Raw genomic sequence first — 27,609 nt, forward strand, 5'->3', positions numbered from 1 at the left:
CCAAAAACTATTCTCCAAGTGGTGACATAATATAATGGCAGCTTTTGCTCAGTGATCAAGTTGCAGTACTATGTATTTGTCAACTATGTGAAATGGCTTGGTTTCAGTTTGCTTGATTTTCCTATTTACAATGAATTAGTCCAGATTGTTACCTTCAACCCTGAAATGTGTCATGTTGTTTTATGCATTTCAAGCACAATTTGGTCAGATTGTTACTCTATTTTGAACTCACTTCTATGTTTCCACAGAAATGACTTGCTTAGAATGCAAAGCCAAGTATGCTTGATCTTTTTTATCTATTTATGTAGGCGTTGAACTTAGCCTGCGAGACCCTGTCAATAATGAAGTGGAATAGTGAAACATAGCATCTCCCTTCTCAGCTTCTTAGGTTACTCAATTGAGATATCTAGGAATAATATATCCTTGGTCAGCTTACATACCAAGCAATCTTGTCCTTTGCCATCAAATTATCCTTTTTTTTTCTTCTTTTCAGAAAACTTTGCCATCAAGTTATCTTGGTGTCCATTGGTTCATAAATACCCACTACAAAGTATTATATAAGTAGTAGGGTTATTGGTGTCTTTTATTTGATCATCTAATAAGTAGAAATAATAAGTTAAATTCCCCAAATCCTTCTTTTAACTTTCTATCTACTATGTTTTAAAGCCATTTGTGAAATTTAATAAAATGGTCATGTAACTTCATCTTGGACAGTCATTACACCAGTTTATTACAAGGATTTCCTTCCATATACATGTGAGGCCTTCTTTGTCTAATATGAACACTTTATTACAAGGATTTCCTTCCATATACATGTGAGGCCTCCTTTGTCATTACACCACTTTATTACAAGGATTTCATTCCATATACATGTGAGGCCTCCTTTAATAAAATGGTCATGTAACCTCATCTTGGACACCACTTTTTGCACACCAAACAATGTACCCAAGTAGGTGAGTTACAAATTATCTAACTAATGGAGTTTTAATCTTTAAAAAAAATCATTGTCTGAGTCAGCAATTTTGTTTGTTTAATATAAATTGCTTTCTATGTGAACAATTTAAAGTAGGGAAAAGCATTAGCATCACATAATTCTTCCAATAGACGAGCGATTTCTATATTAATCCTTTAATTTTAATTTGCTTAGAGTACCAAAAATTGCTCATTGAGTTAACAATCTTTATTGAAATTAATTGTTATATTGGAAAGCAATTATCCATGACATATCTACATGGTGTCCACGTTATCTAATCATGTAAATAAGTTTGTAACAATGTTTAGTGTTGAAACCTACAGTGACCATAAACTTTTCCTTTATTTCTTTTATCTTCCAATCAAACAGGGATACACTATTAACAAGTCTACTGGCATGATGATGGTAAGAAGTCAAGATCAGATCCTATTCCATCCATGACATGGACCCATGCATCATCTGCAGTACACCTTGTCGGTGCAAGCCCGGAGGTGGTCTCTTCTCTCTCTCTCTCTCTCTCCTCCCTGTACCAAGTTTCTACAAATCCACAAGTAGTGTACAATTACATTAACCTTTGTATAGCCATACCATGAAAGCAATGAAGCACATAGATAATAGCAGCAATAACGTTTTATGTCACGTCATTACTCCATCCATCTAACGGTTTACTTATTCAATAGTGATTGCAGACAAACATATTTGACAAATAATAAGACATCTCTCTCACTCTTTTCCAATCTCAGCCACTAGCATCTTAGCTGCAGACACTGAGATAGATACATTACAATTGGGTTGGACAAAGGACTAAATGCAGAAATTAATGAGCAAAAGGAGACACTCTAGTGTTTGAGAGAAGGCTCTTCTTTTTTTATGTTAGCCAATTCAGCTCCGGCACTCTGGTGTTAAGGAATGGTCCCTCTTTGAATCCCTGCAGTAGTTATACACCATGTAGTGCTTCTGGGCCCACCGCATGGCGGCGTATTGGCTGGAGCTGAGCCCGCCGCCGGACGGTGACGAGGGCACCGGGTGGCACCGGGGCGGGGAGTAGGGGGAGCATCCTCTGATGATGAATCTGGTGAACTGGGCGACGAACGGCTGGTACCGGTAGTCGGCTTTATACTTTCCGTTCTCCGTCGCCCATGAGGATGCGTCCCAGATGGAGCCGTATAGCCACATCGGCCGGACCGGGTATGTGGCGACGCTCTTACGCGGGTATCGCCGTATCGGTACATCGTCGACGTAGAATCTACGTATAGTATGCCAACAATTCATCACATTAATTAATCAAAGAGTCATGTGCAAAAGAGAATAACAAAAGGTATTAATGTTTTTAGAAGTATATACTTGAATTGCTACCTAATCGTAGTACTGTCTCTGTACCTCAAAAGGATCTATCCTCATTTATAGCCGAAACCTATCCCTTTCAAGACCATGTACCTCCCTACCACTATTAATGCACAACCATAGAAGCACAACAAATCTTACTATATATCTACAACGTATGAATCTAATTTACTACAACAGCTACTTCCAATAGTAAATTCTCCAAAGTCTAGAGCAGTAGTAAGGAAGATGCTTACACGATCTCATTTGGATTCCATAGTATAGCATAATTGTGGAATGCCGCAGTTGGATCAAACCAAAGATGGAACTTCATCTCCCTGCCGACGATCCTGCCGTCGCCGCTGCCCCTGATGTATACATTAGTCTGCAATGTGTATGGTTTCCCCGGCGTCGTCCCTAAGAACTCGATGTCGACCTCGTCGTGGAATCCTGGATGCGCTTGGTTGTTCGAAAGCTTGATATATATATATATATATATAGATTTTTTTGGGGGGGGGGTTGGGGTTACCGATCATACAAACATATCAATACTTGTAGGTAAGAAAGAATAATTATTTACACATATTTAGCTTACTAACATAGAATGCTGTGATCACTCCTGCAGTGTATCCAGGTTGAAGCTTGATGGACGCACCGAAGTATCCGTTTCGGAACGGCCGGTTCGACTTGAATCCACTACCTACAATTGTCGGAAGTTGAAAGCATTTGCATCAAGATTTTGGAGCAATTCAGGAAGAAAGAAAAAAGGAAGAAGAAGAAGAAGTGTAGATGGTAATAGACCTGAGTTCCTATCAAGCCATATTGTAGCAGAGGACTGGTCTCCAGAGATTCTTTGATGCTGAGGACCCCAAAGGTTTCTGAATCCATGATAGAATCCCAGAGTTCTAAACCTGTAGCTCGGGTAGTACCCAGGAGAAGGTTGAGCATGGCTCAAGTGTAGAAAGAGCAGGAGAAGAGAAGGGAGGGTGAGGAGGAGAGCCATGAAGGATAACACTTGTGACAATGTGTGTGGTTATAGTAAGTTAAGAAGGAGCGTGAGAGGAGGAGGAGGAGCAGGGGAAGAGATATGGGTGAGGGTTAAAATGAAGACAAAAAAAAAAGGCTAGAAGAAGAGTTGGGGTAGAAACTAAGGCAAGGAATGGGATGGGGATCTCAAGAATCCAAGGGAAAGTTTGGTGAGCAATGCAGTAAAGAGCAAGCACTCACTCTGACTATGTGCTCCCAACTCCTCCATCATTTCTCATTTTTAACCTGCCTGGCCTATTGATGATGGGTGGCCGTGTGGGGTAGATCTCACTGGACACTGGCGGTGGTAACTTCAAGCCATTGGGCTTGGGTTCTTCTTCTTTTCTTTTTTCCAAGACTTGTGCATTTGGATCTCAGTCCAATCATTGATGGGTTGCTTGCTTGACCTATCAGATTGAACCTCTTGTGGGCCATCTCAATTGATGCAAGAAGCCAACGTAGCAGTGTGGCCAAGTGGTGGCAAAGGGGACTGGTGGGAAAGGCAATTTGGTTCAGCTTAGGTGTACTGGACTCCTCACAAGCTAGCTTGCATCTTTCCATCACAAGAACTTGTACATCTCTCTCCTAAATTATTGCACCGGTCTCATAAAAACTTCCTCGCTACTGTGGCAAAGGACCTTTCCATTATTCTTAGACTTCGCTTTATTTTGCAGGCATATAGATTGGGGGAGAGTACGATAAGCGGGTGCATTGATCATATGAACAGTAACTCGAGTAGAAAAAAATGAAGAAAAAGAAGAAGAAGAAGAAGAAGAAGAAGAAGAAAGAATCCGATAGAAGAAATGAGTTTCCACTGTCAAATCTCAAAGAAGTGGGCATTATTAACACCAAAACAAGCAATCACTATGTACGAGTAGTGCATATAGCCGTTGGGATGAGTCTAAGTTGTGGGAAACAACTGGACATGTTTTAGGAGGAGGACAAAGAAATGTCCTCTTGGGAGCTACAGAAGGTGACATGCATAGTTCCATAGTTTGCTTTCCACAACATTCAAGAAGACCCATGCCCAGACGCATATAAGTCTTGGGGTTAGCCGTTGCAAACCGTACTAGGAGAAAGGAAGGTGTGTGTGTGTGTGTGTGTGTGTGTGTGTGTGTGTCCCTTTGCCAAATTAGTATTAGATGCACATAAGCACATAAAACACTTTAGCCATTAAATATTTTACGTACAACAAATTTAAATTAAGACGGGAAGCCGATATAAAATATTAGCTCTTTATTATCAATTATTAGATACACACACTAACACATCTATATTATATCTCGGACTTACCGAGATGGACTTCTTATATTAATGCCTTAGTATTGCTATTGCTACATTTAAATACCAACGTAGCCAAAGAAAGGAAGGAAAGAAAGAAGCACACCCAAATGGAGGGGAAACTCTGAAGTCAAGTCAGTAGAGTTGGGACTTTCTCCTGCCGACACTTAGTTTGTCCTACCTCAAGTCGGTGCGATGTGATATCTGTCAATCTAAATATATTCTTCGATTGGTTGGAAAGTTGGACGTAAATTATGATGTGGTGTGGTGTGGTTGGTTTAAATTAAGATCGTGTTTCTTCTTCTTCTTTTTTTCTTTATATATATAAAGATGTCCATAAACTGAATAACATCCAAATGCAAAGTTACGCACAATTTGAAGTGGTGGGCCAAATTAAGCTTTATAGAAATGAAGAAATGTCTTAGATTATGGACAGTTTACGTTGTTATATTTATTGTCTAAAATAAATTCAACCACTTAAGATATTCTTGGACAATTGGCATAATAGTTCAATTTGTGGAGTTAACGAAGCCATTCACTTTTAGGATTCAAATAGTGATCCATGTAAATAGAATACTCATTGCTAAATTTTTAACCGTTGATTTAACCAACAGAGCTCCTATGAGGTATCTCCACATAAAACATTCAAACATGGGGAATAATTGCCTTGAATTGCTAGATGAGCTTTCAAGTAGACCTCTCCCTCATCCATGAGGAAGAGCTAGTCTCGTTACCATTAAAGAGAGCAGTATAAACTAACTTGGTGGAGAAAACCCCAAAAACTAATGACATCCAAACATCCATAGAGAACTTAAGCCGATCCATGATCAACATCCAAGACGCTCAAACGAGAGTGAAGTCTTTAATACCTACACCGTCACAATTGAAAGATCTGCAAGAGCACTCCGGCTTCTAAGATGAAGTTAGCGGTTTGTCACGGAACATTTTTTAGCGTTTTAGTAATTCGTGCGACGCTTCAACTTTTTCACAAGATAAAGTAAGCCTTGAACTAAAGTCAGTATAAAAGTAAAAAAGAAAGAAAGTCTTTACTAACACTTAGAGAATAGCTATCTTGATGAAGTCTCATTTCTTTTCATTTACTCAAATTTTAATAGTGGGTTCAAGCACTTTATATAGGAAAAAAAACATAACTATTAAATTACCTTAATAAATATCTTTTCTAAATAATTAGAATAAGATGGAGACGTCCTTTGCTCTTATCCATCTAATAGTGGATAAGTTTGAGGTTAATCCATCAGTGGATAAAATTGAGTTGCTTAATTATCGTAATATCCCTCGGGGTTAACTTAGCTATTTGTGTTGCTTATGACTTTAGTATATAGTTTCGACCAAAATTTCAATGAGGCGTCACAGGCTGCCACCCTAGAAGCCCCACCATATGTCAAGATCATATTCAATTTGAAATGTTCAAGCCTAATTGGATCCCATCTGAGCTCCAAAATATGGGCCATTGGAACCTCTTGTACCTATTCGATTAGGTCAAGTAGTATAACACTATTCTAGCCTATTCTTATAAGACAAATAATTAAATAAAAACTAGTAATCTCTCTCTCCTAATCCAACAATTGAGATTAAATAATACTAAATAAAATTAACCGGAAGTACCGGTCATATATATCGATGAGTAAATTATAAGGGTAAATTAGTCATGTTTTATTTATCTCTCTTATTTATCCACTTTTTATAAAAAAATAGTAATAATAAATTAGTAGAAGCAAACAAAATTTTCATTGAACACCCGCACTTTTTCATATTTTTCCAGTTTACATCCTAAATAAAGAGATAAATTTATCGTCAAATTTCTTTTTATTTATTATAAATTATAAATAAATTTGAGTTTAATTAGGGTAAATTAGTTCTCATGTTTAAACTTAAAGTTTCCAATTAAAATAATTTATTTTTAAAAATTTTGAGTTGAATTTTAAATATTCAAAACTCGTGTATAAATTTCTCAACATATTCTACTATTAGTAAAGAAACGGTTTAAGGATAAGTAATAAGAAAATATTTAAATTATAGTTTATTTACCGATTAATCTAGTCATATATGTTAAATATCTTATATATCCCTTAATTTATCAACAGATAAAAATTATTTTAATAAGTAATTTGGTTAGTATCGAATCATTGCTCTAAGTTAAACACTATGTTATTTGGGCTCACTAAAAATATAGGCCCAAATAATGCTGGTCTAGTGGCCCACAACATGACACGTTAGTTTGGGCCTTCTCCGACCTGGCATTTTTAACTTAGCAAGTGCAGTTAATTTAACATTAGCTAACTTAATTACTTTACGCATATTAATACAAACTTAATTTAAGTTGAGGGTAAATTACAAATCGCCCCTCCATAATTATGCCTAAAAACATACTACTCCTAAATTCTTCTTTGCTACTAATGTAGTACTCATGTGACATTAATTATTCTGTTATTTGAGTAGCTATACATTTTAATTTATAATTTGGAGATGATTGGGATATCTTGTTCTATGATTATGTATTTAAAAGAGGTACGTACAAGAGAGATGATAACTAAGATTTATGATATTTTTAATGTCTAATTTAGTGGGAAAAATCTCTTTAAGAATTGTTTAAAGGGTTTATATTGTCTATTCTAGGCCTTTAAGTTTGGATGAAAAGAATAATTATTATCAATCATTTTGCATGGGAAAAGAAAATAATTATCCCTAAACGTAATTTTGCATGGGAAAAGAAAATGAAAGCAAATGGAAGAAACTTTCTAACTCCTAACAAAACTCCGGTTCTAATGGAAGACCCAACAATCTCTTCCATCTTAAATCCCCACTCCCAACTCCATCCACTTCCCTACTCTCTCTCTCTCTCTCTCTCTCACTCTCAGAATTGAAGTCTAAACAAAATTAATCAAGATGGGGGATGTCACGCCGGAGATGGAGAGGATCTTCAAGCGCTTCGACGCGAACGGCGACGGGAGGATCTCGTCGGCGGAGCTCGGGGCGGCTCTCAGCATGCTCGGGTCGACGACGAGCGACGAGATCCAGCGCATGATGGCCGAGATCGACACCGACGGCGACGGCTACATCGACTTCAATGAGTTCGCCGCATTCTGCCGTGCCAACCCTGGCCTCACCAAGGACGTCGCTAAGGTCTTCTAAAGCCTGTTAATTAATTAACTCGGCTTCGTTTTGGAGACCATCTCCATTGCTGGCCTTCAATCTTATAGCTTTCTTCTTATGTTTTGGAAGAGGGGGTTAATAAAAATGACATCTTTTTACTCCAGAAATGAAGGGCAAGGCTTTAGTGGTAACTGGAAATGTCGTCGTAATAATAATTATAAAAATATCATCAACTAAGTTATACTATGAGCATTTTAGTTATCTTAGAAATAAGAATATCTTAGTTATTTTTAGAAATAAAATATCTATGTTTAACAGAATATTCTCAAGGTGTTAGTTCATATCTAACCTAGGATATTTTTTACACATATTTATTAAATCATAAGGTTGAATTTATAAATAGTAAAAATATAGGATATAAAAAGAAATGTGTTATTTGCAAAATTTTCTAAAATAATTTAATTATTACATATCACCTCTTACGATTATGCCTAATATCAACTGCCCCAGTTATATAGTGATAGAGAGATGATAATTAAGATTTGAAGCTTGTAAGCTTTCTTAGGTTATTAGTTTGAAGAGTGAGATCTGATGAGTAAATCTAATAGAAGAATGGCGATTCTAATATTTTGATGCACATTTCGGGGGAGGGAGTGGAAAAATCTCTCATTTCTAGTATATTCCCATATTAGTCTATATTTTGGGGAGCACGATAATGCAAATGAATGAATATATGAAGCTTATCAAGATCTTCTCAATAAGAATTTCTTTTACAAACAAATAGAGAAAAATTAATCTACATATATATATATATATATATTAGATAGAATGAATGGATATATGAAGCTTGGATTTTTAACAATTTTGTGATATATATAATTAAAATATTTGCAATATCTAAAGCTGAAAAGTGAGAAAGATTGAGATGGAAGAAGCATAAAATTACATACATAATACTTTTATAATTAGTTATTAAAAAAAGATATTTTAGATATTTTATATTTAGATCAAACTCCATCAAGCAATTGCACATAAATTAAAACTACGACGAAAATTAAGTAACACAAACGAAAGTTTAAGAAGATAATCTGAATTTTTGTCTCACTACAAGCCATCTCGCATCCTAATACTCGTAAATTTTCTAAAACTTCTTCAATGGGGGGAGACTTGTTCTTAAAGGCTTACATCATATAAGTGCATCTAAATCTCACTCTAGATATTTCATTATCTTATATCTCAAAAGGAAAGATGCAAGCTTAATCTCTACAAAAAGAACTAATTAATCCAAAGTCAAGTTTCATCCACATCTAAGTTATCCTCTTAGTTCCCTTCTCTCATCTCCAACTCATTATTGGAAATATATTGTGAGTCTCTTCAAATTCCACAAAAGAAAGTAGGCATAATTAGATAAAATAGTAGAAAATATCTTGTAACTTGACCTCCCAGCTTAGTCATTAATTTTCATGCGATTTTACGCCATGGAAAATAAGTTTGTAAACTTGCTGCTAATGTTGATAATTCCAATGGTATAAATAAATACTTGGATACAATTCCTATTTCCTACCAGTCAACGAATTCCCCTTACAATGGGATTAGCCATCAGGATAGTGGCTTCAATGCAGCTTCTTTATATATCCATGGGCAAGGAAATAATAGATGATAGCAGTGCATGGTTCACCACACATCCATAGTTTATAACTAGCACCGGTTAATGAGCTCATTCAAAGTTTATATCTATTATTTTAATTGCCTTCTTTTGTTTTACAATTTATGATTATGTAGACTAATCAAAAGCTAAATAAAGGCAAGCCCTCTTATATATATAAATTAGATTATTAGACTAACTTTTTAAAAAAAATGGACCACAACTAGCTCAAATTATGTACATATATATGGTGCTCTAGTGAACAATTCATTAAATATCAAGTTCAACATTCATAAGTCTTATACTAATCTCTTATATGTAGATGAAAGATAATAAGATATGCGACGGACTAAACCACTCAAGAATAAATCTATAAATATATTTAGAACGACGCTTGAACTTAAAACCCGTCCAAATGCTAGAATAACTATTTCAGTCAAACACTTAAATTATTGAATAATGGACAATCGATGTATATATATCATACTTTTTAAGATGAAATTAAGAAGTGATCTAAGACCTTGTTTATTTTGATGTCCACGTTGACTAGCTCAAAGTCGCACAAATGTAACATTCTCTTTTGGTGATAGTTACTTGGTGTTAAATACTTGAATGCGTGTGATTTAGGGTTCCAAATTCAAAACCATTCATTCATCCCCCAAAAGAGTGTCAACCACCAGACATGAGAGATTAAGCAGCCCCACTACAAAGCATAACGGCAAGAAAAAAAAAAGGTGAAAGGCATCCACTCCTAAAACCTCCTTAAGTTGATAATTAAAGAACAATTAACAGTCCACAGTATTAAAATGGATAATTAATGCAAGATAACCTCCCCCTTGTGATAATGTCAACCCCCCCTCCCTGAGAGCTCCATGTATGTGGCTTTCTCACGCAAAGAACAACATGCGTGCACTTAACCGACACCTAATCCCTTGATCAAGTCATCAATGACAAGTGTTAATTACTTGTAATGGTATTTAACTAAGGTGAGATGGAGATGGAGATGGAGATGGAGATGGAGATGGAGTGACTTCACTTACTTGCTCCTCAAGTGTTTGTCTCTTCCAGAGTCCAAATGTTGAAACTTAATTCAGAAACGGAATAGGTTTTTTTTTTCTGATAAAAAAGTATGAGTGCTATGAAGCCCCAGTTACATGTTCATGTATATTTTCCACACGTCAATGGAATGCCTAAAAAAGATTAACCATTTGCAACAAATTATTTTAAAAAAGAAAAAGTAAATAGTGAAGTAAATGAGGAAATAAAAAAGGAACTCATAAATGTTAAGTACCATTGTCATACCAATAGATGGTGACAAGCAAATGCATGCTTAACATGTAATGCCTAATGGCATTTATTTGATCCATTATATATGACATTGATGTGTTGGGCAAAGAAAAGTAGGACCTCCCATTTTAAGAAGATAAACATTTAAGCTAAATATAACTTTGTACAATATATACAACTGCTCCATTGTGTGCTTCTTGATAGGCAGTTACCTGTTTGGCTCCTTTTCTATTCCTTTTGGGCACTAATGAATGAGCTAGCTTGCAAACAAAACAAAGTGAACCTGGCCATTCCCTTCTCCGTGCTGGTGGAGAAACCAAAACCATTCAGGTTAAAAGAAGTAGAAGAGTATAATAGTTATTCTACTTATGTTTACTTTGTGAATATCAATACTTGGAAAGAATTACAAAATAATGAATCGATTGTAAGTTGTAAAAGATATATAATTCACATTTACTCCTCTCACAGATTGATCCCAACAAGGAAATTAATCAAGGACATGCTTAATAGTGGCAATCCACTAATGCGGAAGCTGAGAAGATGAGGCGCTGCTTGCTGTCAAAGGGGAAGGCTTCCGGTGATGACTTGGCAATCTCCGGCCGGTCGTCGTCGGACGGCGCGGGGAGGTTGAGATCTAGCGAGAGGATGCTTCTCTCCTTCTTGGACTCTGATGCCGATACCGATACTGATGCTTCGGGAGCGTTTACCGGCCGGTGCCGTCGCATGTGGCCGCCGAGCGCCTGGCCGGAGGAGAACTCGGACCCGCAAATAGCGCACTCGTGGACTCTTAGCTTGTTATTTGTTGCACTGATGCTTGGAAGAAATATGGCCGTCGTCTTGGAAAAGGAATTCATGCTAATTTGTACGTTATCACCTTCGAGATCGGCGGTGGTCGGTTTCCTCTCCTCGGGCAACGATACCTTCGGCTTCTTGTGGCTCGCACGGTGGCCGCCGAGGGCTTGGAACGACGGGAAGCACTTGTTGCACGTCTTGCACTCGTAGACGTAGAATCCAGCCTTGCCGTCGGTCGTCGTGGTGGTCTCAGCGAACCTCCGGCTCGTGAACTTGGCGCCGGGGCCCTCCTCGGGGGGCGGCGACGGCTCCGGCGCTCGCCCTTGGGCGAGGAGTATGAGGCAATTGGCCATGTCCTCGTCCTCCTCGGTAGCGCTCCCGGAGAACTCCACCGAGGAGGTCGACGAGGCCGATGCCGCTGCCGCTCCGGGGACGTACCGCGGGCGCTTGGTCCGCTTTCCCTTTACCACTGCGAGCGGATGCTCATTATTAGTGGCGGTGGCGTTGCTGCTATTCTGAGGGGTCATGGCGGCCTCCTCAGAAGTAAAAATAGAAAAGTAGGAAGAAGAAGAAGAAGAAGAAAGAATAAGAATAGAGAAGAAGAGAAATGGAGAGTTAAAAAGAGAGTGTGAATGAATAGGAGAAGAGGAGGTTTTTTTTTTCTTATTTATAGAGGAGAGAGAGAGAGAGTCTAAGAATTCAAAAGCCGGCCATTTGGCTATAACCGTGAATTACAAGGGCAGCCTTCCGTTTATATTCCAAGGCTCACTTACTCACCTAGAGAGAGAGAGAGAGAGAGAGAGAGAGAGAGAGAGAGAGAGGGGTTTTTTAAAATAGGCAGAAGAGAAACGACTGGCAGAAGGAATTAGGTTGGAGATTATAGAGGTGTGGAGTGAAGAGAGGGGGAGTGATGAGACTTGGAGGAGGAGGGAGGCTATTCTTAGAGATGTGTTTGTTTTCTATTGTTACGGCAAATTAGAGATAGACAGAGAGAGAAAGAGGATGGGGTTTGCGTTGGTGCTTGGATTGGACCACATTAAAAAGCCAAATTGCAATCGCTTCTTTAAAAAAAAAGAAGAATGTGTTAATTGTAATTTGAGAGATGTAAGAGTGAGTCATAATGTTATAGAGAGAGAGAGAGAGAGAGAGAGAGACAGATATACATGAGAGATTCGGTTTTCTTTGGAAGCAAGTCTATTTCTTTTGTGCCACGATTCTTGCTGTTGATAGGATTGCACTGCAAGCCTGGAACCACGGAAACTACGCTCCTCCTCTTTTCCTTTTTTTTTTCCTTCTTTTCTCTCTAAATACAGTGTGATATTTCTACTGCGTTTCATTAATTGAGATGGTGATATGGAGTCGAGCGAGTGAAAGAGATAAAAGTGTAAGACAAAACGAGTCAACTGGGAGGAGGAGGGTGGGAAGTGAGTGGGGGATGGATTAAGGAGAGAAAAGATTCTTGGCGTAATGAATTGCTGGTTGAGTTAGTTGTGAGAGGCACGAAAGTGCAATGCCAACCTAGCTCTCTCTATATATCTCTCTCTCACATTGTATTAGGTGGTGGGGGCAAGTAAGGCATCACTTGATGGTAGTAGTGGTGGATTTGGCTTCTCCCTCTCCCTCTCCCTCTCCCTCTCTTTCCGACCTTATTTTGCAACCCAATCTACCATCCTTTTCTTGCTAAAACTAATTGCACAAAAGATATTTATTCTCGCACTTGCAAAATCTGACCTGATCTTAGAAAAGTCACATGGTGTTTCATGTGCCAAGCCATAAGATGGTTAGTTTAACCTACCAGCCAACTGGACCCCCTAATAGGTCCAATATTTTCGTTCGGTTAATTTACACCCAACTAAATTATAAATTAACTCCTAGAAATAGAACAGAAGTAAAATTATTTTTAACTCTATTATATTTAGAGATAATGATTCATATTTACATTATACTTATAGATTAAATGATATAAAATAGAGTGGAGAAGTGGAACACTCCAAAAGAGTACTCCGCAGTGAACGCCAATATCTTAGTATTGTGGACACTTCCACCGTTTTAGTATAGATACAAATACTTTTAAACTGAATTTAGTGTAAATTAATTGTTTTTTAATATGATTATTAAACAAGCTGTGTATATATATATATATATATATGTTACACTTAGGCTTTCTGAATTGTAATTATCCCTACTATATATATATATGTATATAAATGAAGAACTTGTACCACTAATCAAGAAAGAAATGAGAAAATACAACACAAATCATATATAAATAAGAAGTTAACATCTCATGATGAAGCAACCAAGTTCCTCAATTCCCATTCTCCCAATCATTTTTGAGATTAAATTTGTTGGTATTATTGGCTTCAAGTGAGGGGAAGAGTCAAATGCCCCCAATTCCCTCCTCTCCCATGACTAGTATTTTAAAAAAGGGGTTAACTTTGTTAATGGGTAGCCACTAGCTTTGGTTGGAGGATAGTATTATTCCTTGGGGCCATTAGCCTAATACCATGTGCTAGAATAATCTTGTTTCTTTTGGTGATGCCTAACTTATAAATTTTGTCTCCATGATATTAGTATCATGGTTATCCAACTATTAATTTCATAATTAGCACAAGCAATTATTCTAAGTCTTTAACCTAATAGCAATAGGTTTGTTACATAATAGCTTAAGCTTTTTCGATCAACTAATTATTTAACATAATTAGTAGAAAAATTATAACCAATTTTTCTACTAATTAGTTATAATTTTTAATATTTTCACTATAAATAAATAGCAAACTGTCTATCTAGCTATAAATATGACTATATTTATACGGAATAATTAAATATTTTTAAACACATGAGATATGTTAAAATCGAGCTAAACCACAGGGAGATAAATTATAATTTCCTCTTTATTCTTTTTCCTAACTAATTTATTTTCTTAGATATACAACTCACGTAATATTCTTATCCCATGCATCTATCTTTCCATGCCAAACACTACACAATAATTTTTATTCTAATTTCTTATACCAGCAATTACACTAAATATGGTATAAAGTTGAGATTATAGTTTGGACAAGCAGACTATTACTATCACCATGGGTGATTAAAATGATATAAGTTTACAAGGTAAAATAATAATTTACATACATAAAAGAATATTAGATGGAAGATAGATGAAGAGAAAAGTGGACATTATTATGTTAAACTTAAGACCCAACTCTCTTCTCTACTTGCATGGGTCTCGTTGGTGTAGTTGTTGTTACTGGTGGCAGTGGAGTAGGAAATTAATTGTGACTACTAAGGAAGGAAAAGAAGTAAATTGTACATACCGTAGGAGATCGACACTGTCGACCTCGTACCTAATCCTCCTCCCACTTCACCCAGCTTTTTTACCTTATTATGCTCTCCCTGAGGCAATTTTTCAAATAACACCCCTTCTCTTTTTTATTTATGAATGACACCCGAAAGTATATATTATTATTATTATTATTATTATTATTATTATTATTATTATTATTGTTTGACTTACTGCTCTTAATCCGACGGTATGGTTTATTTAACTCTACGAATGGAGTTACAAAAATCGCAAACACTTTAATACCAGTTTAAAATTTATAATTCTAATGTAATCTAATGACTATAATAGCTACTTTTTATACCTAATTTTGTAGTACTAAGTTATACTTTCTTCCGATAATTTTTTCTTTAAAGATATGATTGTGGTAGATATTATTGATATTACTTAATATTAGACAATTTAAATTTAATTCTTTGCATTTATAGGAGATAGACTTCAATTTAAATTTGATTCGGTATCTTTATCTATTATTAAATTTTAGTTTTAAATCAATTTTAAATTAATGAAAGATATATGCAAGTAATTAAAAAATAATTGAAGAGATATAATTTAATTAAATTTTTATCGAGTTAACATTAGAAAGATATCAATACCCTTATTCTTTTCTGATATATGTATATATATTATTTTTAATTAAGAGTATATATGTATTTTATTTGATATATTATTAAGATAATATAATTGTCAAAAAATAATGTGAAGGGCATGCATATAAATATAAAATTTAAACGGATACATATGTAAAAAAAATAAAATAAAATAAAAAAACTAATTAAATAGTACTGACTTGGAAATTATAATTTAGAAATAACTAGTTTAGTGTATTTATTATATCTTTAAAGATATTAATCGCTAGATCTCTTTTTATCTTAGAAAGATAGGGAGATACAAAGAGCATTGAAGAAGAGCTTTACATAAACATTTTTTGGTCCATATTAACTAAATTTACTAAAGTACCCCTGACAACCCTATTTCTACTTGTTTCAAAATATTTTTGGTCTGCCTCCTTTAATTAAAAATTACTAGGAGACATAGAGGAAGGATTTTATTTTTGTAAATATGGAATGCTTTGGAGATAACAAAATATCACACTGTTTAATTAGGATGCAAGAATTATGATTAATCATAGATATTAAGCAACTTTGCCACAGTTGGAGAGACCTTTTATCTGAAGAAAATAAAACTTCATTCTCCTCTATTTATAATTCTAATTATCTTATATTAACTCATCAATTATTCTAAACATTTAAAAGACGAAAGAACGATAATCTTTATATTTTATATTATAACACTCTTTCTCACTTCTGGGTTGAAATATTTTGATGGGTCCAAGAAGTGTATTTAATTTAAACTAGTGGAGTTATATATTTTCGAGCAGAGATGAGCATAACAGAATTTGAATCTATAACCTCTAGCTCTGATACCATGTTAACTTACAAATTAGAATACATCACATTCTATCAACAACGTTCTCTTCTTCTTGTCAAGTGTTAACTCACTAATTGCTCTAAAAGTTTAAGCTATTATAAATAACAATAATTTTTATATATAATTAAAATAAATATATAATTTAATATTTTATATTCTGACATCTATACATTTAGCAAATTAAAAAATGGGTGTAATCCTAATCCTCACTCTCACGAAAAAAAAGAAGATAAATCTATATTCCGAGATTCTGGTTTTTTTTTTTTTACATTTACACCCCTCGAATACAGTATTGTTTCGTCCGAATGGAGTCCTGAATTGTAAAAACGACAGAATGCCGCTAAGCTTCCGTTCTTCGAGTCGTATCTACCATGTGATGTTCGGCTGTTAAAAGTTATCATTACCTCATTTTACGTGCAGTATTCACGTGTTTATGTTGTCAAAGTATAATATTGTTCAAATGTTGGGTTTGTTTATAAATGTACCCAAACCAGATCCGACCCGATATATTGATCGGGTTTAGGATCGAGTTGGGCCTTAACGGGCCGTGCAGGATTAGTACCCGTAGCATCTATGACCGGCCCAAAATCCTCCTCCTTGTCTCTCTCGGCTCTCCTTCCTCTTGTCCGTTTCAAAAGTCCACTCTCCTTGGCCGAGATCCAAGAATATACCGGTTTCGAATCGAGACGAGAGGCATTCGTCTATTTGGTCTTCCTCTCGCTAGGGTTTTATCGAGCTCGCTGGATCCCCTTAATTTATTTCTTGGTCCTTCTCGTAGATCTGCGTCTGATCGAGAGGTAAAGATTCGAGCTCAATTGCCATCGCATTGCTGCGTTTTGATCTGGTGTTTGATCTCTTCATTTGATTTTGAATCTTTTAGTTGCCACAGTTTGATTTGACGGAAATCCAGCAACTGGAAATAGGAATTGAACAAGAGGTGATTCTGAATTCGGAGAATTGATTTAGGAGAACCAAACCAGAATTTTGGTTATTTATTCTTGATAGCTAGTCAGAGTCAGGAGATCTTTCTACGAAATTAAGTATGGTTACGGAATAAATTGTTATTATTCCGGACTTAGTTATACAGTAAAAACTTAGGTTGTGGGATCTACGCCCAAAATATATTTATCGAGATGTCTCAGATGTTTTAATGTAAATTAGGGTTGTGCATGTACAATGTAAATGATCACCGGGTGGCAATGTCTTGTTTTTTTCTTTCTTTTGTTTTGGAGGGAGATTCTTGCATTGTAAAACCTTTGTAGTCGAGGTAAATCTATATATTTCTCCACAAAAAAAAAGAGGATGCATTCATGTTTTTGAAATTCTCTTGTAATTTTCGTAATTCCTATATTTTTTCTACTATTGAGCTATACCTCCATGATGATACCACAAGGATATCTGCTTTTTGATATTTTGAGCAGGCATGGGAGAGAAGGATGTTAATGGGGTCTCAGGTATCACTGCATTTTTATCCACTGTGCCGTACGATCAGTGGACTTCAGTTAACCCTTCTGGTTGGCGCCCATCAGCCCGATATAAGGTACAACAATCAATCCTAGATGGGATTTGTTCTTACCTTAGATTAAGTTACATGTTGCTTCTTTTCAATTTTCCTTTTCCTTGGGCATGATGACATTGTCTAGAATGTTGAGTGCGTCTACTTTTTTAAACTTTTCTTTTGCTATTCTGATCCCTTATGATCTTCATTGCAGCATTTATGGATCTATTACACTTGTCGCAGCTTACCTTTTTTCTCTTTTGATATTGTAGCATGCAGCAGCAGTGGTCCAGGACAAGCTGTATGTAGTTGGGGGGAGTCGCAATGGCAGATATCTATCTGATGTCCAGGTTCATACAGACTCTTAGAATTGTGATTATACATCTGTTGCTAAAGATGATAATATGTGACAAATTTCACAGGTTTTCGATTTTAGTACTTTAAAGTGGTCCACTTTTAGCCAGAAAATGGATTCACAGGATCCAAAATCAGATATCAATATCTCAGATCAAGTCTTCCCAGCATCTGCAGGCCATAGTTTGGTAAGTCTTTTCTCTTTTGTTGGAAACAGAAACCTGTGTATCTTACTTTTGGCATTCTCTTTGAACTTGAGAAGACATTTACTGCATTAGTTCAAGGTAAGTTAATGTTGTATCTTTGTACAGATTAAGTGGGAAGATAAGCTTCTGGTTATTGCCGGACATTCCAAGGAATCGTCAAATACTGTCAGAGGTCTGTTTCCAAATTGAGACTGCACTGCACTTCTTAAACTTCTCTTTTGCTTGCTTACAAAAATGTGAACCACTAAAATTGTAGGTTGGGTGTCTTTCATGTCATTCATTGAATGTTCAGTTGTTCGCTGTTTTAGATCAACCTCACTGCAGCTGAATTATATTATTATGCCATAACATAATAAATTAATAATTGTCATTAATAAGAGCTGAATCAGTCACCGTGCAAGTTTTATGCATTTGAACCAGATACCAGAAAATGCCCTTTTTGCTTTGAAATATAAAAACAGAGTTTGAGAGTTTGGGCATTACCCAAAATTTGGATTGTGGAATATATACTATTAAATAGATTGTAGATTCAGAGAAGAATTTCTTGAAGAAGAAACACTAGGCTGTATGTACTAACAGTATATACTGTTATCATAAGTAATTTGTTATCTTTCCAGAGTACAGATGCTCTGGTATCTGTTAAGATGTAAATTTAAACTCATATAATCCTAAAAAAGACTATTTATATCTCGATCTAGATCTCAATTCATGCCGGATACACTAGCCTATATCCTTCTCTGGCTAATCTTGGACATGGAAGCGAGATTAGATCTCTAATATCCCACCTTTTGCATCTTTTTTTGCATGTGATCTAAGCAAGATTTAGAAAGGAGACCTACTTGGCTATTCCTATCATGCTGGCATTAGAGCATGCTTGCATGCTAATTTGTATTGTTCACTTGTTTCATTGGCTCAAAGTAGAATTGCTGGTTGCAGGATGTAACCCATAATTGTTAGTAGGTAAATACATACTTGCCATTTGCTGTAAACTGTTTTGGATCACTGGTGCTTACATCTTATGCTGAATTGCCTTGAATGCAGTTTGGTCAATTGATGTAGAAACACACAGCTGGTCTGCTATAGATGCCCATGGAAAAGTTCCGGTAATTTGAACATTTCATTCTTGATCTTGAATATTCATCAGTTTAAGAATTAAATCAAGTTTTTTTCGTTCTTTTCATTTGTCAAAGTTTAATGGAAAGAGGTGGACTGGCATTGTCCATCAATTTTTCATCTCAAGGTGTTAGGATTATCTAGTGATTGCTAAAACCTTCAGATATTTGGCTACAGATAGCTCGTGGAGGACAATCTGTATCACTAGTTGGTTCACAACTGGTTATGTTTGGTGGAGAAGATAATAGAAGGAAGCTGTTAAATGACCTCCATATTCTCGACTTGAAGACTATGACATGGGAAGTAGTAGAAACCAAGTAAGAGTTAGTTTGTCAAATTGTAGTTGTGGCTGTGTAGTCAGGATGATCTTTAACCTTTTCTTTTATATGTTTTCACAGAAAAGCAGCTCCAGCTCCTAGATTCGATCATACAGCTGCAGTGTATGCAGGCAACTATCTTTTGATCTTTGGTGGTTCTTCTCATTCTACCTGTTTCAATGATTTACATCTACTTGACTTGCAAACTGTAAGCCTTTTATTCTGGATCTAGGTGGTTATGTATATAAAATCCTAATGTTAGTCAATCTACTATCCGACAAAGGAATGTTTTTTTTTGTCTTCATTATGGTGCAATTGAATTTAGCTCCTCAGCAATATGTTCTTTTCTTCTACTTACTGTTTAATTAATTAGTAGTCTTGATTCTTGAATTACAGATGGAGTGGTCTCAACCTGAGACTCAAGGTGCATATGTTACTCCTAGGGGTGGTCATGCTGGCACCACCCTCAATGAAAACTGGTTCATTGTTGGTGGTGGAGATAATAGAAGTGGTAAGATATCTTATCTCAATATTCTGAGTAACAACTATGATTAGTTTTTCTGTTTTGCCACTGTTTTTTTCTTCTAGTTGTCAATGTTCTATGAACAAAATAAACTTGTCCACAGGTGCTACAGAGACGATTGTCTTGAACACATCCAAGTTTGTCTGGTCAGTGGCCACAAGTGTAACTGAACGAGATCCACTTGCTAGTGAGGTTGGTACTGAATTATTAATGCCACTTATCTGATATAAAAGGTATCAGATCTATCAGTTGCTCATTCAACTGCATTTAGAAGCTACGTATGAAGCAGGATCCTATTAATTTCAAGGATCACCTTCTAAGGGGGCAGCATTGTCTGTTGTAATCGATGCTAATGGGGAGGCGGTAGCTGATGACAACACTTGTTGACATAAAGTACCATAGTTGGTTCCGTTCTAGGCTAGCTTATCAGTAATGAAAGAATGAGAACATCGGCTCAAACTTGTGATCCACAACTTTGCATGATTTATTGAATAGTTGGGGAACATCAATTTTACACAAAGGAATAACAGTGGCACAATTTTATTCTCACAACTACTTCCATTTATTGCCTCAGTGCATCCCATCGTCAGTAAGATAGCATAACTTAATATTAGAGCATTCCATTAAATTGTTTGACTTCAAAGCTAGAATATCCTTAAGTTCTAATGATGATACAACATGCACGATTAATGCAACTCCTTTAAGCATATACTTGGCTTGTGAATGCTTGACAGGGCCTCACTCTTTGCTCGGCAACAGTAGATGGGGAAAATCTAATAATTACGTTTGGTGGTTACAACGGAAGGTACAACAATGAGGTGTGAACCATTAAGTCAAGCTATTTTGCAATTTATGGAGCTGATTTTTCGTTTGTAACAAGAAATTTCTTTAAAGATGTTATGATGTTTTATTCTTCAGATTATTGTAAGATGTTTCAACTATCATACTTAAAATTGCATTCAATAATGTTTTCAGTCTCTAGAATCAAATATTTTTTCTGTGCCAATATTTTTTATTTTCTTTGAATCTTTTTCTTAATTTTCTTAATTTTCTTTGTCTTTATGCCTGCTTTACGCAACTCTTCTGTGTATGTGTTCACACAATCACATGTCTATCATCTTCTCCTGCATGGAAATTGTTAATGTTCTAAAATGAACTTGTCTTCCTGTAATTTATTCTTTTGTTCATTACTGCAATTAAAATTTATGAACTTTTCCTGCAGATTTTTGTAATGAAACCTAAGCCAAGAGATTCAGTTCGACCTCGGCTTCTTCAATCAGCAGCTGCAGCTGCTGCAGCAGCTTCTGTAACTGCTGCTTATGCTATAAACATTGCAAGTGATGAGAAAAACATAGACGTTAAGATTGTAGATGATTCAGATATCAAGGGAGTTCAATTTGAGGGTGATACCAACAGAGTTGCTGCTGAAATTGATTTGATTAGTGCAGAAAAAAAGATTGTGGAATCCAGACTGGCGGAAGTAAGAGATGTGAACTCAAGATTAAAGGGCAACCTTGAAGAGATGAACATTTCACGTAATGAATTAGCAAAGGTAAATTTTCATTCTGAGATCAAAGAGTACTTCGTATCTCAAAGCATATGATTTTTTTTCACTCTTTTTGCCTTGTCAAAGGAACTTCAATCAGTTCAAGGTCAACTAGAAGCCGAAAGTGCAAGATGTTTCAAGTTGGAGGTTTTGGATTTGACTCACTTTTTATTAGTTCCGTTCATTTGGGATGTTCTTTCAAGTGTTTATTTTTTCAATTATCTTCAATTTCTGATTGTTTTTTTTTTCTCTCGATTTACTTAGACACAAATTGCAGCAGCACAGAAGAAATTGGAGTCTCTTAGTTCTTTGGAGCTTCAACTTGAAGTCTTACAACAACAAAAACTTCATGTAGAAAGAAATATGGCTGCTGATCAAAGGCAAAAGTCAGGAGGTGTTTGGCAATGGATGAGTGGAACTACTCAGAATTCTGAACAGTAAACAGTAGGTACAATCTGCTGCATAAGTTTGTTTCACCTTACTTCTTGGTTGTGCTTCTGCAAAAATTACTGGTTAATCTAATTTCCCTTTTAATCTGCATGTAGTAAAAGCTGAGCCACAATTTTGACAAGTTGTGAACTAAGAATCTTTTACCTTCTAGTAGTAAAGGTGGGCAACAACACATAATCTTTTCTTTACATTGTACCAGTTGGATACTTTTCAGTTTGTCTCCCTTAGAGTTTCTATTCATAGGCTGACATCAATTCCCTGATGCCTTTTGGACTAGAAGTGACAACCATGACTGCTTGTGATGATGGTTGTCTTAGTGGACATGGTGCATTCCCATGGTTCCTTTCACAATACATCCATCTGCACAAATTCACAAGCTTGTCATCTTTTGATATGTTCTTCTCTAGATCAAGGTTCCCAGTATCGGGATCGGGATTGGTATCGGCTGTCCAGAAAAATGATACGTATCGGCCGTATCTGTCGTTCGTATCGGATTGGACTATTTTTTTAATTATATAAAATTCTAAATATTATTTAAAAATGTAGAAACATTTAGAAAAAATGACAAAAAAATAAGAAAACAAAAATTACTCACAGATGAAGTCTAAAAACTTAAAAAATGTATTAACTTACTCAAAATTTAAAACTTTGATGAATACTGAGCTTGTTCTCGTAAATTTCTATAGTCTTCATCATCATAATCACCATAAGTTTGTAAAATATTAATGTTTGGGATCTGATGCTCCAAAAAGTGATTTCATCATACTAGTCATATTGTATGGATCTTGTTGTGTGACTTGCGTCTGAGGAGGATAATAACCAGCATTTGAATTTTGTGCCTAAGAATACTGAGGATACTGAGGATAATAACTAGCATATGGATCTTGTGATGGCTTCAAACATAAATACTCGATGTACCATAATCATAGGAAGCAACATTCTCATGACGACGTCGCTGATATGTATATACATCCTCAGTTTCTCTGTCTTCAATCCTTATGCCTCCTTGACTTTCCTCAACAAATGTAGATGGAACGATCTTACCACCATATGTATCATCAAGATTATGACTAGTACTAGTAGGTATACTTTCTCTCGCTGCTGAACGACTAGTACTAGCTTCTGTCATTGTCGTGGTCTCTCCCAATATCTCATCTAACCATGTGTTATCTCTGTCATCTAATAACCTGTAATCTATTTCTCTGATCCATGGAGTCAAGGGGTTTTCTTCATTAAAAACATGATTTGAATCAATCAGTTGTTCATTTTCTGCCTTTATCTTAAATTTTTCTCCCTCAATCTCATATTATAATAACAAAAAACTAACTTCTCCAATTTTTCCATTGTCAATCGGTTGTGTATTTTTGTGTGAATTAAGGAGAAAGTAGTTCAATTTCTTTCACACTGTGATGAAGACACAGTTTGACTTAAAATCTTCTTTGTTATTGGCGTCAAATTTGGTGCCTCTTCCCATCCATAGATAGACCGCCATTTAGTTGAAGTGTTATGAGATATAGCTGCAGCAACTTTAGCAGTACTGAATTGCCCAACTCTCAATCTATATCTCTCCATTTAAAATCAAAAATATATTATTGGCTTATTGCATACTGATTATATTAAAAGTTAAAACTTGAAACAATCTATATAGATAGACCACCATTCAACTGGAGTGTTATGAGATATAGTTGCAGCAACTTTAGCAGTACTGAATTGCCCAGCTCTCAATCTATATCTCTCCATTTAAAATTAGAAATATATTATTGGCTTATTGCATACTGATTATATTGAAAGTTAAAACTTGAAACAAATAATAACAAAATTATTTAATTGAATCATAACTCACTTCTTTATCGCAAAGGATTTGTTTATGAATATCGGGCTCAAGCTTGCTGATTACCTTCCTAACCCCTAACAAGACTTCACTATCATTATTGACATTTTTAGAGAATTAAAATTTTAAATTAAGAAAATACCCTGTAGAAATTTAAAATTTGTAAGCATTCAAGTTTTTAAATATTCATAAATAAAAGTAAATCAGTAAATTAAAACTTAAAACTTAAAAGCATGCCTACTAACAGCGTGTATATCTCTATGTAGTTGTTTGTTCCATCTAGAATCAATCATCTTCCACCATTTCCTATAACTTTGACCCATATTTTTTTATTGATTCCTTTGCTATTTCCATTGCCTCATATAAGAAATTCATCTCAGACTTGTTATCAGTATCTACGAGTCTTAATACTTTGACAAGAGTCTCAAATACTGCGGTGACAATTGTAATATTATCCCAAAATGCATTTTCAAGAGCCATACTTTTCAAAGTTTCACCTAAAGATATTTAGGTTTTATATTCTTAATTTTTATAGACTATTCCTGTGATACAAACATCCGAATAATATCATCCTTGTAGCGCATGATGCTCTCTAAGGCTAAAAAGTTAGTGGCAAATCTAGTGACGCCGGGTCTGATGATCTCCCTACCACCAGTCATCTGCCTGAGTAAATTAAGAATCTAACCATGGTTATATATAAAATTTGTTAACCTCTGACCTTCATGTATGACCATGTCAATTTCAGGCTCTTTTGCAATATCCTCTAACATTAGATTAATATAATGTGCAGCACATAACGTTCAATATAAATGAGGTCTTTTTATCATCAGTAAATTTCCAGCAGCTTTATAATTTGCCCCATTATCAGTAATCACTTGGACTACTTTTTTTCACCGATTTCTTGTACCACCTCATCCATCAACTGACAAATATAATTTGCATTTTTGAAATGAGCAGTAGCATCCACAGACTTTAAAAATATTGTTCCCATGCCAGAGTACACTAAGAAATTAATTATATTTCTTTTGTTTTGTGTACTCCACCCATCACACATTAGTGTACAACCAAATTCATCCCAATACCGTTTAAATGTCTCAATGTAAGTATAAAGTTCATCTATCTCTGAGTCAAAATATTTAGTAGCAATATCATTTGAACTAGGAGGCAAGAACACCGGCTCTACTAATTATATAACATCCACCATAGAGTGATAGTAAGGACTATCAGCTACATTGAAAGGAATATAGTTGTAGAAAAAAAATTTAGAGATAGCCATATCAATGTGTTTCTTTGCATTTTTAATTCTTTTGAGAGCTGTCTTGATAGAAGTTTGTGTACGACCCCTTTTTTCTGAAAATATGTATTCATTGGTCACACCAGGAGTCCTATGGGTAGAACTGCTGCCCCCATATTCTCTTTCTCCTTGTATATTAACTGATCTAGATCTCTGAAAGTTATCACTAATACTTCTTCTCATATCTTCTTTTTCTCTATGCATATTTCTTCTCTCTTTTATTGCCCTTCTCATCTGTCTCTCCTCCTCATCCTCCTCACTTTGCTCACTGCTATCATCATCAATGTGTACAGGATTATGCATCAATTCTTCACGAACCATTGACTCTCTTTATTGTGTAGATTGTTTATCCTTCTTTTTGCCAATTAAATGAGCCAACATCTGTTTTCTAACTTCCAAGGGCACTTGAGTGCAAGCTGCTATATTTCCTTATCTTTCAGCTAAATATTCTTTCAAACTGCTGACACTACCACTCATTTCCTTTCCACACCAGTTGCATTTAATACGTCTTTTATCTTGCCCAATAGTGCTGCAATGTTGTCACCCAATGTCGGTATTATATAACTTCTCTTTTAGAGCCATTGATATTTTAACTCTGCAACTAAAAAGCATAAACAAAATCAAAATAAAATATAAAATAATTTAAAATTTATGAGGCGGAACACTAGGCCCAATAGTGCTGCTGCCGCAGGTGTTGAGAAGCATAAGCAGCAGCACCGCAGGTGCAGCTGCTGCATAATAATAAAAAAAAAAACTGAAAAAAAAACTCACCTAAGGTCGCCGGAGATCGAGGTCGTTAAATCTTTGTCGGAGAACGTCGCCGGAGGTCGAGGTCACCGGAGATCTACTCAGTCGCCGGTGAGAAAGAGAGAAAGAAAGAAAAAAGAGAGAGAGAAAAGGGAGAGAGAGGCAGGTGTGTGTGTGTGGGGGGGTCGGATCCGACCCGTTCCCACCCATTTCGGTCGGGATCGGCCGAAACGGATCAGGTTTCGGTCGTATCCCGACCGAAATGGATCGGGTTTCGGTCGAAACCCCAAGTGGCTGGGATCGGGATCGACCGAAACTGGAAACCATACTCCAGATGATAGGTTTATTTATTCTTCAATGTACTCAGTGTCCTATTAACCAATTTCTGCTTATCCAAAAATTTGGCGGAAAATGTGGAAGTATCTTCTACTTTTGCATTACCTTTGATTCCTATTATTTAGGATTGCTATAGTTTACCTTTTCTAATTGGAAATATGCTAGCTTACACATATAAACTAATGATGCAATAAAGAACATCACGGTTATGGAGAACTTCTATGAATATCCCTAGACATGTCTTCCTTCTCAGGCATATTAACCTATTGGTTACTGGATGAATCTATATGGAGAAGAAAACAGGCGCTAAAGATTTTGAAGGGATCACATGATGATGAGTTAAGCTACAAGAGTTCTCTCAAGATCCTGTCTACAGTTGACCTCAGATGACATCTATAAAAGGAGATTCAATTTTCTTATAAGGGTTCACCTGATACAATTTCGGAAGGACGGACGATGTATAAAAGATTGAGATGTATATTCAAAGAAGAGCGTCTATCATATATGTTACACCAAACCAGTTAGATATTTCAACAGTAAACGTTTTTTTTTTTTGAGAAAAATATTTTCAACAGTAAATGTTATTCGATTCATTAAGTACAAATTTGTTTCTTGCAATCTTTGTTGAGAGTTATGTCAAAGGCACCTTATTTTATTACTTACTTATCTAAGTGCAATAATTTCAGTTATTAAAGTCACGCCTTTTGCTATTAAAGTTTGCTTTATATTCTGTGTCAGAATGCAGTATATACTTTATCTTCTCTCTAGCAAGTAGATGTAGTTCTGATATAAACGGGGGTCTTCCATTTTTTTCCATTGCGTTGCTAGTAGACCCCTTCATGTCAAAGTTTCTTTACCCAATTGTTCACCTCTAAACTTATTACTTGAAAGATTCTATTTTTGACACATGCAAATAGATGAGTGAAGTTAAAAAAACACTAAAAACTATTCAACATTAGATGGTCGGGAGAACAAGGAGATTTGATTTATATTTACATGAGAAAAATAAGAATACATGATAGTCAGGAGAATAAGGAGATTTGATTTATATTTATCTAATCTAAATTTGAATCTAATATTATTCTCTAGTTTATTCTTTTATTTATTTTCTTTTTGGTTAAAAAAATTCAACGTATTAACCTTATAAAAAAAAAAAAAAAATCTCTCCAAAGCATTCCT

The 27,609-nt window shown here is 35.6% G+C and overlaps 4 protein-coding genes and 1 long non-coding RNA gene across 13 annotated transcripts; 3 read left to right on the forward strand and 2 right to left on the reverse strand.

Moving 5' to 3' along the window:
* Window positions 1-1,563: 1,563 nt before the first annotated feature.
* LOC140789804 (probable xyloglucan endotransglucosylase/hydrolase protein 32) lies at window positions 1,564-3,652 on the reverse strand. Its single transcript, XM_073139650.1, has 4 exons — window positions 3,098-3,652; window positions 2,896-2,996; window positions 2,554-2,771; window positions 1,564-2,219 (listed from the first exon to the last, which is right to left on the reverse strand). Exons 1-4 carry the CDS (start codon window positions 3,297-3,299, stop codon window positions 1,856-1,858), a joined length of 885 nt encoding a protein of 294 aa, XP_072995751.1. The 5' UTR covers window positions 3,300-3,652; the 3' UTR covers window positions 1,564-1,855.
* LOC140789805 (uncharacterized) lies at window positions 3,546-4,315 on the forward strand. The gene is made up of 2 exons (XR_012109255.1): window positions 3,546-3,894; window positions 3,997-4,315. It is a non-coding gene; the product is annotated as an uncharacterized lncRNA (long non-coding RNA).
* Window positions 4,316-7,510: 3,195 nt separating this feature from the next.
* Window positions 7,511-7,860, forward strand: LOC140789541 (polcalcin Phl p 7-like). Its single transcript, XM_073139271.1, has one exon. The coding sequence runs from the start codon at window positions 7,511-7,513 to the stop codon at window positions 7,754-7,756; it is 246 nt and encodes an 81-aa protein (XP_072995372.1). The 3' UTR covers window positions 7,757-7,860.
* Window positions 7,861-11,000: 3,140 nt separating this feature from the next.
* On the reverse strand, window positions 11,001-12,507 carry LOC140789309 (zinc finger protein ZAT5-like). The gene has a single exon (XM_073138967.1). It carries the CDS (start codon window positions 11,966-11,968, stop codon window positions 11,153-11,155), a length of 816 nt encoding a protein of 271 aa, XP_072995068.1. The 5' UTR covers window positions 11,969-12,507; the 3' UTR covers window positions 11,001-11,152.
* Window positions 12,508-16,832: 4,325 nt separating this feature from the next.
* LOC140789269 (acyl-CoA-binding domain-containing protein 4) lies at window positions 16,833-27,048 on the forward strand. 9 transcript variants are annotated; one of them, XM_073138901.1, is made up of 16 exons: window positions 16,840-17,012; window positions 17,096-17,152; window positions 17,637-17,755; window positions 17,986-18,063; window positions 18,136-18,255; window positions 18,379-18,445; window positions 19,315-19,376; window positions 19,564-19,703; window positions 19,785-19,911; window positions 20,100-20,214; window positions 20,330-20,418; window positions 20,961-21,044; window positions 21,449-21,778; window positions 21,860-21,946; window positions 22,037-22,220; window positions 26,684-27,048. In XM_073138901.1, the coding sequence occupies exons 3-15, from the start codon at window positions 17,639-17,641 to the stop codon at window positions 22,211-22,213; spliced, it is 1,593 nt and encodes a 530-aa protein (XP_072995002.1). In that variant the 5' UTR covers window positions 16,840-17,012; window positions 17,096-17,152; window positions 17,637-17,638; the 3' UTR covers window positions 22,214-22,220; window positions 26,684-27,048. The 9 variants fall into 9 exon arrangements, 7 of the variants coding, with proteins under 7 accessions (XP_072995003.1, XP_072995002.1, XP_072995004.1 ...); XM_073138903.1 differs by having other exon boundaries at window positions 21,860-21,919; XR_012109137.1 differs by lacking the exon at window positions 17,096-17,152 and adding an exon at window positions 22,318-22,381 and having other exon boundaries at window positions 16,845-17,012; window positions 22,037-22,216.
* The last annotated feature ends 561 nt before the right edge of the window (window positions 27,049-27,609 follow it).

Source organism: Typha latifolia, chromosome 5 (genome assembly GCF_019914945.1).
Source record: "Typha latifolia isolate L0001 chromosome 5, TyphaL0001v2, whole genome shotgun sequence".
Classification (NCBI taxonomy): domain Eukaryota; kingdom Viridiplantae; phylum Streptophyta; class Magnoliopsida; order Poales; family Typhaceae; genus Typha; species Typha latifolia.